The sequence below is a fragment of the Lampetra planeri genome, chromosome 7 (assembly GCF_965212315.1).
Source record: "Lampetra planeri chromosome 7, kcLamPlan1.2.h2, whole genome shotgun sequence".
Classification (NCBI taxonomy): domain Eukaryota; kingdom Metazoa; phylum Chordata; class Hyperoartia; order Petromyzontiformes; family Petromyzontidae; genus Lampetra; species Lampetra planeri.
In genome coordinates, this window is record NC_136113.1 from 4,087,921 (window position 1) to 4,100,396 (window position 12,476).

Here is a 12,476-nt window from a genome sequence, read left to right on the forward strand (position 1 = left end):
CCTTTGTTATGGAGAGGTACGGTTTGTGACTAAACCTGGCAGAGGTGTGGACTCGAGTCATGTGACTTGGACTCGAGTCATGAATTTGATGACTTGCGACTCGACTTGGACTTGCATAACAATGACTTTGTCCCACCTCTGGAACCTGGCCTACATAACAATAGTGTGACAAAAGGGAGACAACAACTAAACATGGTAAAACAAGCCTGGCTGTCTATCAATAACCTGTAATAGTTGTTTGTCAAATAAGATTGGCCAATTAAGTCTAGTTAAGACGGAGGCTTGTGTTGCCTCCGAAACGTCGTGACTTTTATTTTATTTTACTTTTATTAATTTTAATGTTTTACCTACGTGACTTTAACGACAAAACCTAAGAATATGAATCCTTGCAGTCATGAAAGCTTCAAATCTAGCCCCTTAGCAGTTTACTTACACGTGCCAATAAAGTTGTGTTCGCTCAGGATGACATTCCCGTCGAGGCTGGCCCTGACTAAATCCATAATGAAATGTGTCCACGGACGGAGAATGAGATATTCTTCATATCCACCGCAACTGGCTTAGTCACTGTGTATGTTATAGCCAACAATGACAATGTCAAGATAAGAAATACACGTTTCGCTATCAACTATCAACTCGCTTAAATGTCCCCTCTAGATGAGCACTGTCTTGCAGCTAAATAAAAAAGCCACCTGGAATTGACGACACCTGGAATGGTGATAATTGCGTGCGGAGGAGGCAAGGTAGCCATTGAATGCTGCTACTTAAGCCGCTGGGCACAGCATATTAGAGCTGAGCAGAGCGAGCTTTGGAGATTGGCGAAACAAAACAGGAGCAGGCAATGCCCGTTCTGTGCACTCTCACGCTACACACAGCGCGCCTTTAAATGATTCAGTGTACAGTCCCTGCTAAATTATTCAGTCCGCGATGCCCAAAATCCACAGTCCTCCACGTGCCCAGGCCTCCTGCAGCTGCTCTTGAGCCTCGATGGCTCAACGAAGCCGTTTATTCATTTTCATATTTAGCTTTCTCGAATCTTACAAAGCTGCAGCTCCAAATCCCCCGCCCCCCCCCCCCCATAATGAGCGTAGGACAGGCACGGTGAGCCCAGAGCGAGTGCTCGTTGCATCTTCACGATGATGTGAACGCATGCGGTGTAGTGAATTTAAACGCAGGCCCCCAATTTCTCACCCCGCTAGGAACTCTCTCAAATTATGCCCCATTAATAATGCAGCTCAGGCTCGATCAGCACGGCAAAGCCAACGCCGCGTGCGCGTGCGTGCGTGCGCGTGCGTGTCTCTGTGTGTGTCTTTGGAGCGGTGGGAGCAGTGGTGAACGCCCTGGGATACGAAAACCGACGCAACTGGCACGATTTTTGTTCGATTCCCGCGCATGGCCATTAACTGCGGCGAATACAGTATCTGAACCGGTCTTGGACATCTTCGTTTGGTCGACTCAGCCTCAAATGAATATCCGGTGCGGTGTGTAAACATCGTCACTGGGGGAGACAAAGGCGGCCGGGTGTGGTGCTTGGCCCACACCACTCCCTCGCGTGTTGTGTCCGGCCTTCGTAGTTCGCTCGCTAGCAGCACTCGCCCCAACAGTCAGTGAAAGGCTCGACAGGGGATCTTTGTTGTGAGATCAATTTGCAGAAGGCGAGCAGCCGATTTTCCTTCTCCACAGCTGGGATGCATTTGTGATGACCGCGAACACTGTCCCAATAATACGTCCAGGAATACTCTTTATATAATGATGCGGGTGAAAGAAAAAAAAGCCCAGATATAATCAAACAAGATGTTGGACGGCGGCTTCACACGCAGAGGAACAATGAGCAAATAAGACGGTACATGTGAGGTTTTTTTTTAACAGATATAATTCTATTCTTGGTTCTTTCGATAAAGTCACGTAGAAGGGAAATAATAAAATAATACAAATATTAAACAATAACAATCCTCATGACGTTTCGACTGCAACACAAGCAATCATCATCAGTGATCCTCAGTGATGATTGCTTGTGTTGCAGCCGAAACGTCGTGAGAATGTTTATTATTTTATTGTTTAATATTTGTATTATTTTATTATTTCCCTTCTACGTGACTTTACCGAAAGAACCAAGCATACGAATCCCTGCAGTCACGCAAGCTTTAAATCAAAAGATATAATTCTAATCCAGTACTTTATCATCATCAGCCATGACCTATCTAATCCACTGCTGGATGAAGGACTACCCAAGTCCTGATTATCGCTAAAAAATACGTAACGGGTTATCTTTGGTAATCGGAAACAATGGAGTCCCATCGGCAATTCTCAAAGCGAGCGCACAAAACACACGGGACACACGTCGCAGGGTTACGGCGAGCATGAAACAAACGCACCGGCCCCTCCATGGAAGTGCGGGAGTCTTCACGGTCTTATGAAAGTCACCGCAGAACGGCAAAAACCAGCTCTACAGCAACGAAATGCACGCGCTCACGGCCTTTTTCGGTCTGAATTTCCGCTATGCGATTCAGGCCCAGCACCCACACCGTGCGGGTTTCCACGGGAGGGGATATTTGATCGTTCTCCATCCACCACACCGCTCAGGGTTGTTGAAGGTGGGCAGCGTAAGAAGACATCGGCGCATGGTGGCGGCGCAACGGTGGTTTCTTGCTGCGACGTATCCCGCACGGCAGCGGACACCGTCTGGAATATTCCAGACGGTCGCCCATCTTAAGCGCTATTCAGGCTCAATTCTGCCGAGCGTCACGAGAGCAGTTGAAATCGGGCTAATGCCCGGGGGGGCGGGGGGGAGGTTTGATTATGAAGCGACGCATCAAAAAACGCCGTTCACAAAACAAAGCAATTCCTGTACTTTGCCACCACGCACTCGGCAAGGAACGTGGGCGCACGCCAATTGCACCTTCCCGCACCATCACCCCGTGACTGGCTCACATTACGACCGAGCCAGGGCCTGGCACCGCCGTGCTCCCCCCCACCACCACCGCCCCAGCTGGCAGGGAGGCATCGTTCACAGCAGAGCGACGGTGTTCCTGAAGCGTGCAAATTGAGGCTATTTTCACTCGCTTCAGAGACGGACTCACTTAATTTGTTACCCAGATGGAAAAAAAACGATCACAAAAAAACCCATTGTACGATACGATGTCATTTCAAATAAATATTGGCCTCAATGTGGCGTTCCTTCTGCCATGAGCTGTGACGTGGCTTTCTTTGGTCGCGTGTGTGACCTAGGACACGGTTATAATTGAAGTTTAGAGTTGTAACGTAAATTTAACTGCATCTCAAGAGGTTGTGCTACAATAGCGGGATGTACATTCGTAATGTAAGATGCAATTGAGTAAAATAAATAGTCATCGGCAGAAGAAAAGCGGAAGGCCTTGGACCTAGATTCTTTCGCACCGTACGTAGCCAACCTTGCTAATCGGAGGTGCGGGGGAAAGACCACAAACTAAACACACACAAAGTAGAGATTTGGCAAGCCACGGATGGCCGAGGGTGTGACATCTCCAGGCCACAATCGCAGCAGCTGAGCAAGGAGTTGACGTGCGATTTCGTGGAAGTTGACCGAGGATGTTGACGGAAGCGCTCGGTTCTTGGAGCTGAGATCACACGTGCAGGCAAATAGAGTGAGTCGAGATGGGAGAGCTTGTTCGGGGCGAGTGCGTGGGGTTGGAGGGGAAGATTTCGATGAGAGATATGCAGGGTTGAGTCGACGGAGGGGAGTCTAGTGTCAATGAGAGGCGTTAGATCGGTAGGGGGTGAGCGCATGGTGGATCACACGTAGAGGTGACATGCTGCCAGCCAGGTCGCGCTGTCCCTGCCGACATCTCGGTGTGCAAAACAAACTCCCATCGACTGCCTCGATTCATTTGCCGTCGCTTGAGTTATCCTAGGTGGCCACGACTGCTTAAGGCGGCAAATTGATGCGATAAAAGATAACATTGTGCACATGTGCAAAATACCTCCCGCTTCGGAGAGAGATATACCTCATCGAGTCAGCTGTAAATGCGCTCATAGCCCGCCCTGCGGGCACGCTGGGACGGACACGCGTCACCTTTTGGCTGAATAATGGGAGCCCAGCACGCAGACAAACAAACAGCGAAGCCTCGGTAATGAACGCCTGCCGGCTGTGCAATTCCTCCGCGTGTCACTCTGGCTCCTTGTGCGTCTTACCCTGGGGTCCCTAACGAGGCGGAGGTGGTGAGAGAGGCTGCGCCGCCTCCTCGCCCGCGCCGCCGCGGGGTGGGAGAAGTGGAAGAGGTCCTGAGCAAAGTGGAGCTGGGGAAGGGGGTGGGGGAGGGTTTGATGAGGGCGTCAGACTCGTAGCGGCCCCGCATGCAAACCGTGATGCTTACACACACACATAGCACGACGCTCCCACGCGGACACACCGAAAATGTATGTATGCTGAACTTCTTTCGCACCGTACGTAGCCAGCCGTGCTACTCATGTGCACGCGGTGACAGACGCTTCGTCACTATGATCTATTTCAGGAGGGTGCTGCCACTTTATCGCCATAGAGGGACTACGTAGCCATGTGTAATCCCATTTGAGTGATTTGCAAGATTCTTTTCAGCGATAGGAAATTTGGCCAACAATACCAGTGGCACTGTGTGTGTACCAACAACAACAACAAAAATCAAATTGCTTACATCACACAAAGACAAAGATCCCACATATATCATTAACAGACTGCTGCGGTAAGTGCTGTCGAACCCGGGTCACCAGGTTCCTAGCGCAGCGCGCTAACCGCTACACTACCGCTCCCCACAGTAATTCACACACTCACACGAACATCATGACACTTACCAATGCACCATGATGCAAACACGAGGTCACCCACACCATGACAAACGCGTGCACATCATGGCACAATACATGACGATCGCCCAACCACAGAGACAAATATCCCCCGTATAGCCTTAACAAACTGTTGGGGTAAGTGCTATTAGCAAGTATCTATGATGTCCGGCAAGGCACACGAGGGGATGGGTTGCCAACACAACGCCCGGCCGCCTTTGTCCCCCCGGTGGCGATGTGTACACACCGCACCAGGCACTCATTTGAGACTGAGTCGGCCTAGGGGAGGCCCAGGACCGGTTCAGATAATCGTCACTGGTGTTGGCCGTGAGCGGGAATCGAACTAGGATCGCCGGGTTCGTGATAACCGCTACACTACCGCTCCCAATCAGGCACGCACACACCAACATGCACCCTAACGCACACACACAACCGCTACGCGGCACGTCCTCTGTTTCAAATCAATTGCTTTATCTGATGCGCCATTATTTGCTTTGCGGGTGATTTTTTTTTCCAGATTTAGGAGAAAGAAATACGAGGGCAGCCATATATTTAGGCAACGCAGCTCTGGGTGTATAGCCCAGTAAATGCCAATGTTTTGAATATAAACTAACAACGCCAGTCTATTCCCATCAAAATATAGAAATCGGTCGTCGATACGCTATGTGCCCAGGTAGTGCGATGTCTTACCAATTAGAGTTGGCCAAACATCCCAATATAGGACCACAGAACTTGGGCAATCCGTGGCGTCGGTGGTTCTCGCGAACCTCGGTGTTAAAATTCGAGGCCCGTTACAAACTTCGACAACGATCTGAGTTGCAATGTCCTTGAATTATGCTAGATTAAATACAATAACAATCATCAATATTATTATTATTATAAACAATGACTCTCCGGTCAAGCTTTAGACAAAACCCGAGTCTGATTCCGTGCGACCGGATTACATCACTGAGTCATCTGCTGCGTGGAGGCGCTGGCCGATAACATTGTGTCGCTCTTTGAGAGGAAGCGCCTCCATAGTCTGGGCAAATTGAATCAGCTGGCGTAATGAAGCAGCACATATTCATTTCACCGCTCTGTGGAAGGGGGGAAAAAACCCCTGAGTGGTATTAGCCTCACTGAAATAGAAATATCCTTTGTGTGATGCATTGCGGCATGGTACATATTGTAAGGCGTAATTGTTTGAAAATGTATCGCTTTGTTCGTGTAAAAAATGGCCACTTGCAGTTGACTTCCGTGAATACCAAGCGAAAAGATGAAGAACGTGTCCACCGTAGGGAGACGTCTCAGCTCTTGAGCGATTGTTAAAATCACCGAGCGAGCATCCACCGTCCGAATTCCACGGCCTGCTGGCACGTCACGAGGTGTCCTCCGGGGGGTGGTGGTGGGGGGGTCAGGAACGCCGACGAGTCAAACGATTGCGGCCGCCCTCAATTGGCCGGCGTCTCCGAGTCAAAGTCTCCGCGGCCGGCGCTTGGCCGCGCGTGACTGCGCGAGCCCCGTGCCTTCGGTGGAGGAGGTAAATGCAGACATCGATCTCGCACCAAATCAGGTAACAAAGTTGTCCCTCTCTTGCGGCTCCAGGATGATAAGCAGCATTGGAGGTTGGAGTGGGGGGGGGGGTTCTCACCGTGTGCCGTAATAGAGGTTCATCAAAGATGAAGTCACTCTCATCTGTCCGGCGCTGACGACACAAGTCGCGCATCGGAGACTAATAAACTAGAAGACGCAGCCACTACCGGGAAGGGGGTGGGGGGGGGAGTGCATCGATCACGCATTGCAAATATTTAAGGATGTGACTTTTGACATCGGGAGTGAATATGAACTCATGGGCGCTCTTTGTGGCCTTCTTGTTGGGACCAAGATATGGAAAGGTTACACAATATGTCAAGATGTTTGATTTGTTTAATGCATAGATCTTGGCATACTTTTAAACTACAGGGTGTTTAAAAAGATGGGCCCGTTTTGAAATCGCCATATCTCTGCAACCACGAACCGCCCATGAATGAAACTCTTACCACTTGAAAGGGCGGGGCATAGAGTTGCGAATAATTACCTCTCGATGCCTCTCCCAGCGCACACACAGCCCCTAGCCTCAGTCATTCGCAAGACGCGCCGCCTCCACGTTGGATAGGTCGCACAGGACCCCAAGACTTGGCGCTACACTCTTGGCCCCCAAGATCCCCAGACATCACGACACCCTGCGACTTTTTCTTGTGGGGATACGCGTCAAAGACCCGTGGTGTTTTGTGCCACCATTAGCGACTAATCTGGATGACCTCAAAAACAGAATCACGGCAGCGGTGACTTCAGTGGAAGAAGACACTTTGAGAGGCGTTTGGGACGAATTCAACTATCGTCTCGATGTTGTCCGTACAGCAGGTGGAGGGCACATAGAGCATTTATAAAATTGTTAGTAAAATTTGATAACTCATTAAACCGTTTGTAACTTTTTGTGTAATTATAACACGTTGCCATCGTGAAATATACTGCTTTGAAATTGGGTCCATCTCTTAGTTACACCCGGTATAATGAAAATGCCGTGTACAGTGTCGATTTCAAAGTTCACAGTCATAAACCTTATAAATATTAAAATCAGGTCGGTTAACCTCTGCACGAAGCATGTCTCGAAGAAAGCGCAAGACCCCCCCCCCCCCCAACGATGCATGCGCGGTATACAGTGCGCGCTCAAAGCGTAATCCACACGGAAATCCGTCCCTCGTCTCAGTGTGGTGGCAACCAAATCTTCCGACTCACATTCGGGCACTTTACAACAATATCATAACCCTATTTATAGCCACGGAGCCAGATACGCATTTATGAGCCTCGCGAAGCCAGAGGCTGCTGCTTCCTTAGTGCTCACCCTCGTTTAACCCATGGCAGATCGTGTGGACAGCTTCCTGCACAACGCCCATTGCACTAAAATGGTAAATGTGCGCCATCATATTTATATACACGGCTAACCTTGCGGCAAAACGAGACCAAAGCATTCAGCAATTCGTAGCCACTGTACACCTTGTATATATATTTTGCAGTGTAAATCGTTTTTGCATAATGGGATTGTAATAGCCCATGGACCAGAGCAAAAAAATGTACCATCTAATGTGCCTTTTGTTGTCGTGAAAACCGTCTCCTTTCTCCGTAAAAAACAACAACAACAACCGGGTTATAATATATTTCACAACACAGTGCACATTTTGATTTAAAGCTTTCGTGACTGCAGTGATTCATATTCTTGGTTTTTTCGGTAAAATCACGTAGAAGGGAAACAATAAATAAATAATACGTGACTTTACCGAAAGAACCAAGAATATATAACACAGTGCACAGTTTGAATACGAGCGCAAATGTAGACACTGCGAGTAAACGTGGGGAATTCAGCCGCATGCTCTTGGCGTGAAATCTGCAACCTACAATCGGAGCCACGCTGGGGTTTTGCCACAGCAGGCACGCCTAGGGAACATCACGCCGCGATTACAACCCAGGCTCCGTGAACACCGACCGCCTCTGCAGTTACCCATCGCAAGCGAGGGTGATTAAACAGGAGTGGCGGACGTGGTGGTGGGGGGGACAACGGATGGCATCACCATCACTCGGGCAGTCGCGTCAGTCATGACCGACTGAGTGGTCACTGCGCGTTTAAGGACGTCGATGATCCTGAAAGATTTTGGTCCTCCAAACGCCGGCCCGCGGAACCAACATCGCGCCGTGCGAAAACCCCGAGCTGTGTTTCCGCTGAGTTCCCTCCGCCACGCTAACGACTCTCGACGGGTTAGCGAGGTGCAATGATAGCACCGCAGAGGCAAGGGAGTGGTGGGCAAATGGTGGAGTCAATCTTCACACAAAAACGTGGTGGCGCTTGCCGCTGCTGCACAGAAAGCGCCCCGTGCTCAATCCCGGCGACTCAGTCTGTCGGCAGTGGAGCCGGGTCTTCGTTTCGGCCAGGCTGGTCCGGATCAGGAAACCCGGAAAATATTTCCGCACCCGGCAGATCACATCCAGTACACCCCCTCATTATGACTATGGAAAGTAGTCGCGCGTCTATTCTGGTTTACAGACCGCCCTGAAAACATGTTCATTGAATGCATTATGCCTTGACTTTAATAATGTCACACACACACACACTGCGAGCTTGTATCAAATATAGAACATTCTAATCATGCGTCCCTGGGCATCAGCTATCGGGTTTACAGCTCTGAAATTGAAATGAAGGCGGCGCTCGTGTAGTCGCGGTGTTAAGGTCACCGCTCGCGCCGACGCGCCTAGCGGGGAAGTTTGATGAGAGTTATAAATGTCACGACAATTATAACCAGCGATGATGCGGGTTGATCCATTTAGAGACTCGTATCCGCTCCTTAACAACGGTGGATTTCGGCACTCAATGAACGCCGCTGCTCGACTTGATAACATCACATGTGCACGAGAGCCGACACTATTGAACGTCCCTGTGCAGAGTGCGGCGGTCAGCGCTTTGCACAAAGCACAGGCGAAACGGTCACGCGCATGGGGCTTGCGCGTGTGTCGTAACACCACGGCTCTAGCTTTAGACCGGCAACGTGTCGCCAAGACAATTGGAGGTCATTGCGGCCGATGTCATTGAAGCATCCCACAACTCGCCGCCGCTCCCTTCATCTGTTCGCTCGATTCTCCCCGGCTGTTGTAAAAGTCCATGGGCCACAGCAGGCATCACCGACAAAGGTAGAACAACTTTCGCGGTACCGATTTATTCACACGGCTAATGAGAGTGAATTACTCAATAACCCCACTCATTTCAAGTGGTTAGCACGTAATCCACTGTTATTTGGCCAGATAAAGAAATGGTAACCGTTACATTTATGCCCCCTCGAGTGATACCGGTAAGGGAAATAGCTCGTCTGGCCTGAAGGGCTATACAGCTGCAACCTGACCTTCAGGATCCACCCGTACAAAAAATAATTGTCTCTTGCGACGTATGCGCACTCACAGCAACGCATGAACAACGCGTATGTATCACACATAGTGTGTGTTGCATCGGCGTCTGGACTGTAACGGGTGCGCAGGCGAATGGACTCCGCTCGTAAAGCGGAGCTGTCCCTCCCGCTCGTGGTGCTGAAAGTGAGCGGCGCCGGGCGACTGCCTCGCGCCTCTACAGCAACGCGGTGCTGCGCACGAAGACATCGTGAGCGGATAAATAACCAAAAAAAAGTTACAATTTCAAAGGCGATTGCACTACGAGCAAAGTAACGCGAGCAATGCTCGAGCGATCCGCGCGGCTCTGAGGCGCACGGCGGGAATCTATTAGCATCCGCGCGCGTGTCGGGAGCGCGGGTCGCGAAGCGCCTGTGCGATGTGCGGGAAGTACCTGGCCATGGTTGATGAAGCCGCGGTCCCGCGCCACTTGCCCAGCAACGCCGAGGTCTCCCTGATGCAGCTGCACCAGAAAATGGTTCGTGAAGAGCGGGTCGCCGCTCGCGAGAGCCAAAGCTGTCAGCGGCAGCAACGCGAGAAGGGTCACCCCACCGTTGCACGCGCTTCTCAACCGCATTACGCCTCTGTGGCTCCTACTCTAGTCGAGCGCACTCCACTACTGCTACTAATAACAACAGCAGCAGCAACAGCAGCAGTAGCAGCGACACTACTCCCTAAGCATTCAGTAACAACACATCGCTGGGCAACGTATCGGCTAAAGTGTAGGGCCGCTTATGAGCGCGGCTTGCGCGGGTCGCCCCTCCCAGTCGGCATGTCTGCGTGGAGGGGAGCGGCGCGAGGAGTATAAATACGAGCGGCCGGCGCGCCGGCTGTTTGCTTCTGGGCGCTAACGCGGAGCGGATCGTCGCGGCCGACGGGACGGATCATCTGTATAATTCATGAAGGTTTGCGCCGCGAGCCGCGAGCAGGGGAGCCGCGTCACCGCGCGTCACTCAGCCGTCCTATAAACCCTCCCGCGCACCGCCGCCACCCCCGCTGGAGTGGGCGCACACGCGAGCAGGGGCGCTCAACTCTACCGCGGCGCGCACACTGCCTCGTGGGGGGGGGGGGGGGGGTTGCGATGACCTATTGTTGTTGTTGCTATTATTAATCTAAGAGCGCTGTGTAGCGGCTCCGTCATGCGGAGGTGGCCCAGAAGAGAGGGGCGATTTCTGGAGCGGCGCGGCCCCACAGTGAACACGCGCGTGCAGGGTGTCCTGGTTACGACGAGCTCGCGTATTCGCTGATATCTCACGAAGGCGTTCGTGGGGTCCCGCGAGATTTAAAGGCTCGCTTCGGTCGGGCTGGTGTGGTGTGGGAGGGAGGGGTGGAGATATCCTTCCCCTTGCTCAGCCCGCGGATTCCGCTCGCTGGCAGCGCTGCCCGTAAATCGTGGAGTGGAGTGGGGCCGCGCGGAATGGGGCGCTCGCTGTCCCCCGGCTAATTCGCACGGCGAGTTTCCCGCGAGCGCGCGCCATCGACGGGGGATGTCCACGTCCAGAACGCACGGCACGCGCCAAGAACACGGCCGAGGCATTTCGAACATGAAGCTCTGTGAGCGACGTCCCTTAGATGACTCATTTGTACTCTAGGGCTATGTCTCTTATATAACATGTACAAATCCAGAAGGCTAGATTGGTGGCTTTAGTGCACAAGCGCACACGTTGAAAAAAAACATTCGCCTCGTTCGTCATTCTCACTGCCTGGTAACAGTAAAATAAATAATAGACTGACGTTTCGAGAAATAGCTCTTCTACAGAGACAGCCGAGAGAATGGCATATATATATAATAAATAAGCAGACAATATGAGTATTTTCCTTATCTGCTCCTCCATGAATAAAATGTGTTTTTATTTTCACACATCCCATCAACCACAACGCCTTCTGGGCGTCCATAATTCCAGCAGCATTGGTTCAACGCAAGATATTTCTGAACCTATTTCGACATTCGGCGTGGCATCAGCGGAGTCGGGCTTTGCGTGAACCAATGCCGGCGAATTGCCACCCATTTATAGGAAAGGACACTCAACTGAGATGAATCCTAGTTCGTCGCATAAACTATATAATACGTTATTATATATTTCACAGCTGCCTCTATATAGGTCTATATTACACTTGACGTCCCTCGGAACAATGTCGACAAAATAACGACCGCATATTAATTTGTGCTAAACCTACATTTTATATTACAGTCCATTCCCGCCCGTGCGTGACATTTGCAAAAGCGCCTTGCTCCGAGTGAACGTGACTTGTTACCACTGCTGTGGTTACCGTTTATAGATGAAAGGAAATCGTAAAGCACAAAGGGAGAGACTTAGTCTCGCATTTAATAGACTAGAATCGACCCCGCCATGCTTGCGTCCCCGAGTATTAATTCTTCCTCCGTCACTAACAACAACACCTACTGCAATGGATACCCATGCAGCTTTCGAAATGCCACAGCATCTCATCTCGATGCGATTCACTTCGCGAGGCCAGAACACTTCAGCATGGGTAGCGATGCAATGTGAGATTTTTTAAAGCCAATCCGGTGCTCCATCATAGGACTCTAGTGACGTCATTGTGCCCCCCACCCCAGAAATAGAAATGTAAAACTCACCAGTATTGGTGCGACTGTGGTCATCCAGAACAGACCACACACAACGTATCACGGCGCACTGCCCCCGATACACAAAATACGAATGAGACGGCGATGCACTCGGCTGCTCCTGACGCGGTTATCTATCTGGCTTTGG

At 50.9% G+C, this 12,476-nt stretch overlaps 1 protein-coding gene across 1 annotated transcript in view; it reads right to left on the reverse strand.

The window, feature by feature from the left end:
- The window catches only part of PCSK2 (proprotein convertase subtilisin/kexin type 2), a 32,158-nt gene extending 21,356 nt beyond the window's left edge, over window positions 1-10,802 (reverse strand). Inside the window, exons 1-2 of the mRNA XM_078595998.1 lie at window positions 10,136-10,802; window positions 4,168-4,272 (exon numbers count right to left, since the gene is read on the reverse strand). Coding sequence (XP_078452124.1) covers window positions 4,168-4,272; window positions 10,136-10,318 — 288 coding nt within the window. The 5' untranslated portion in view covers window positions 10,319-10,802. The remainder of the gene's footprint in view (window positions 1-4,167; window positions 4,273-10,135) is intronic.
- Window positions 10,803-12,476: the final 1,674 nt, after the last annotated feature.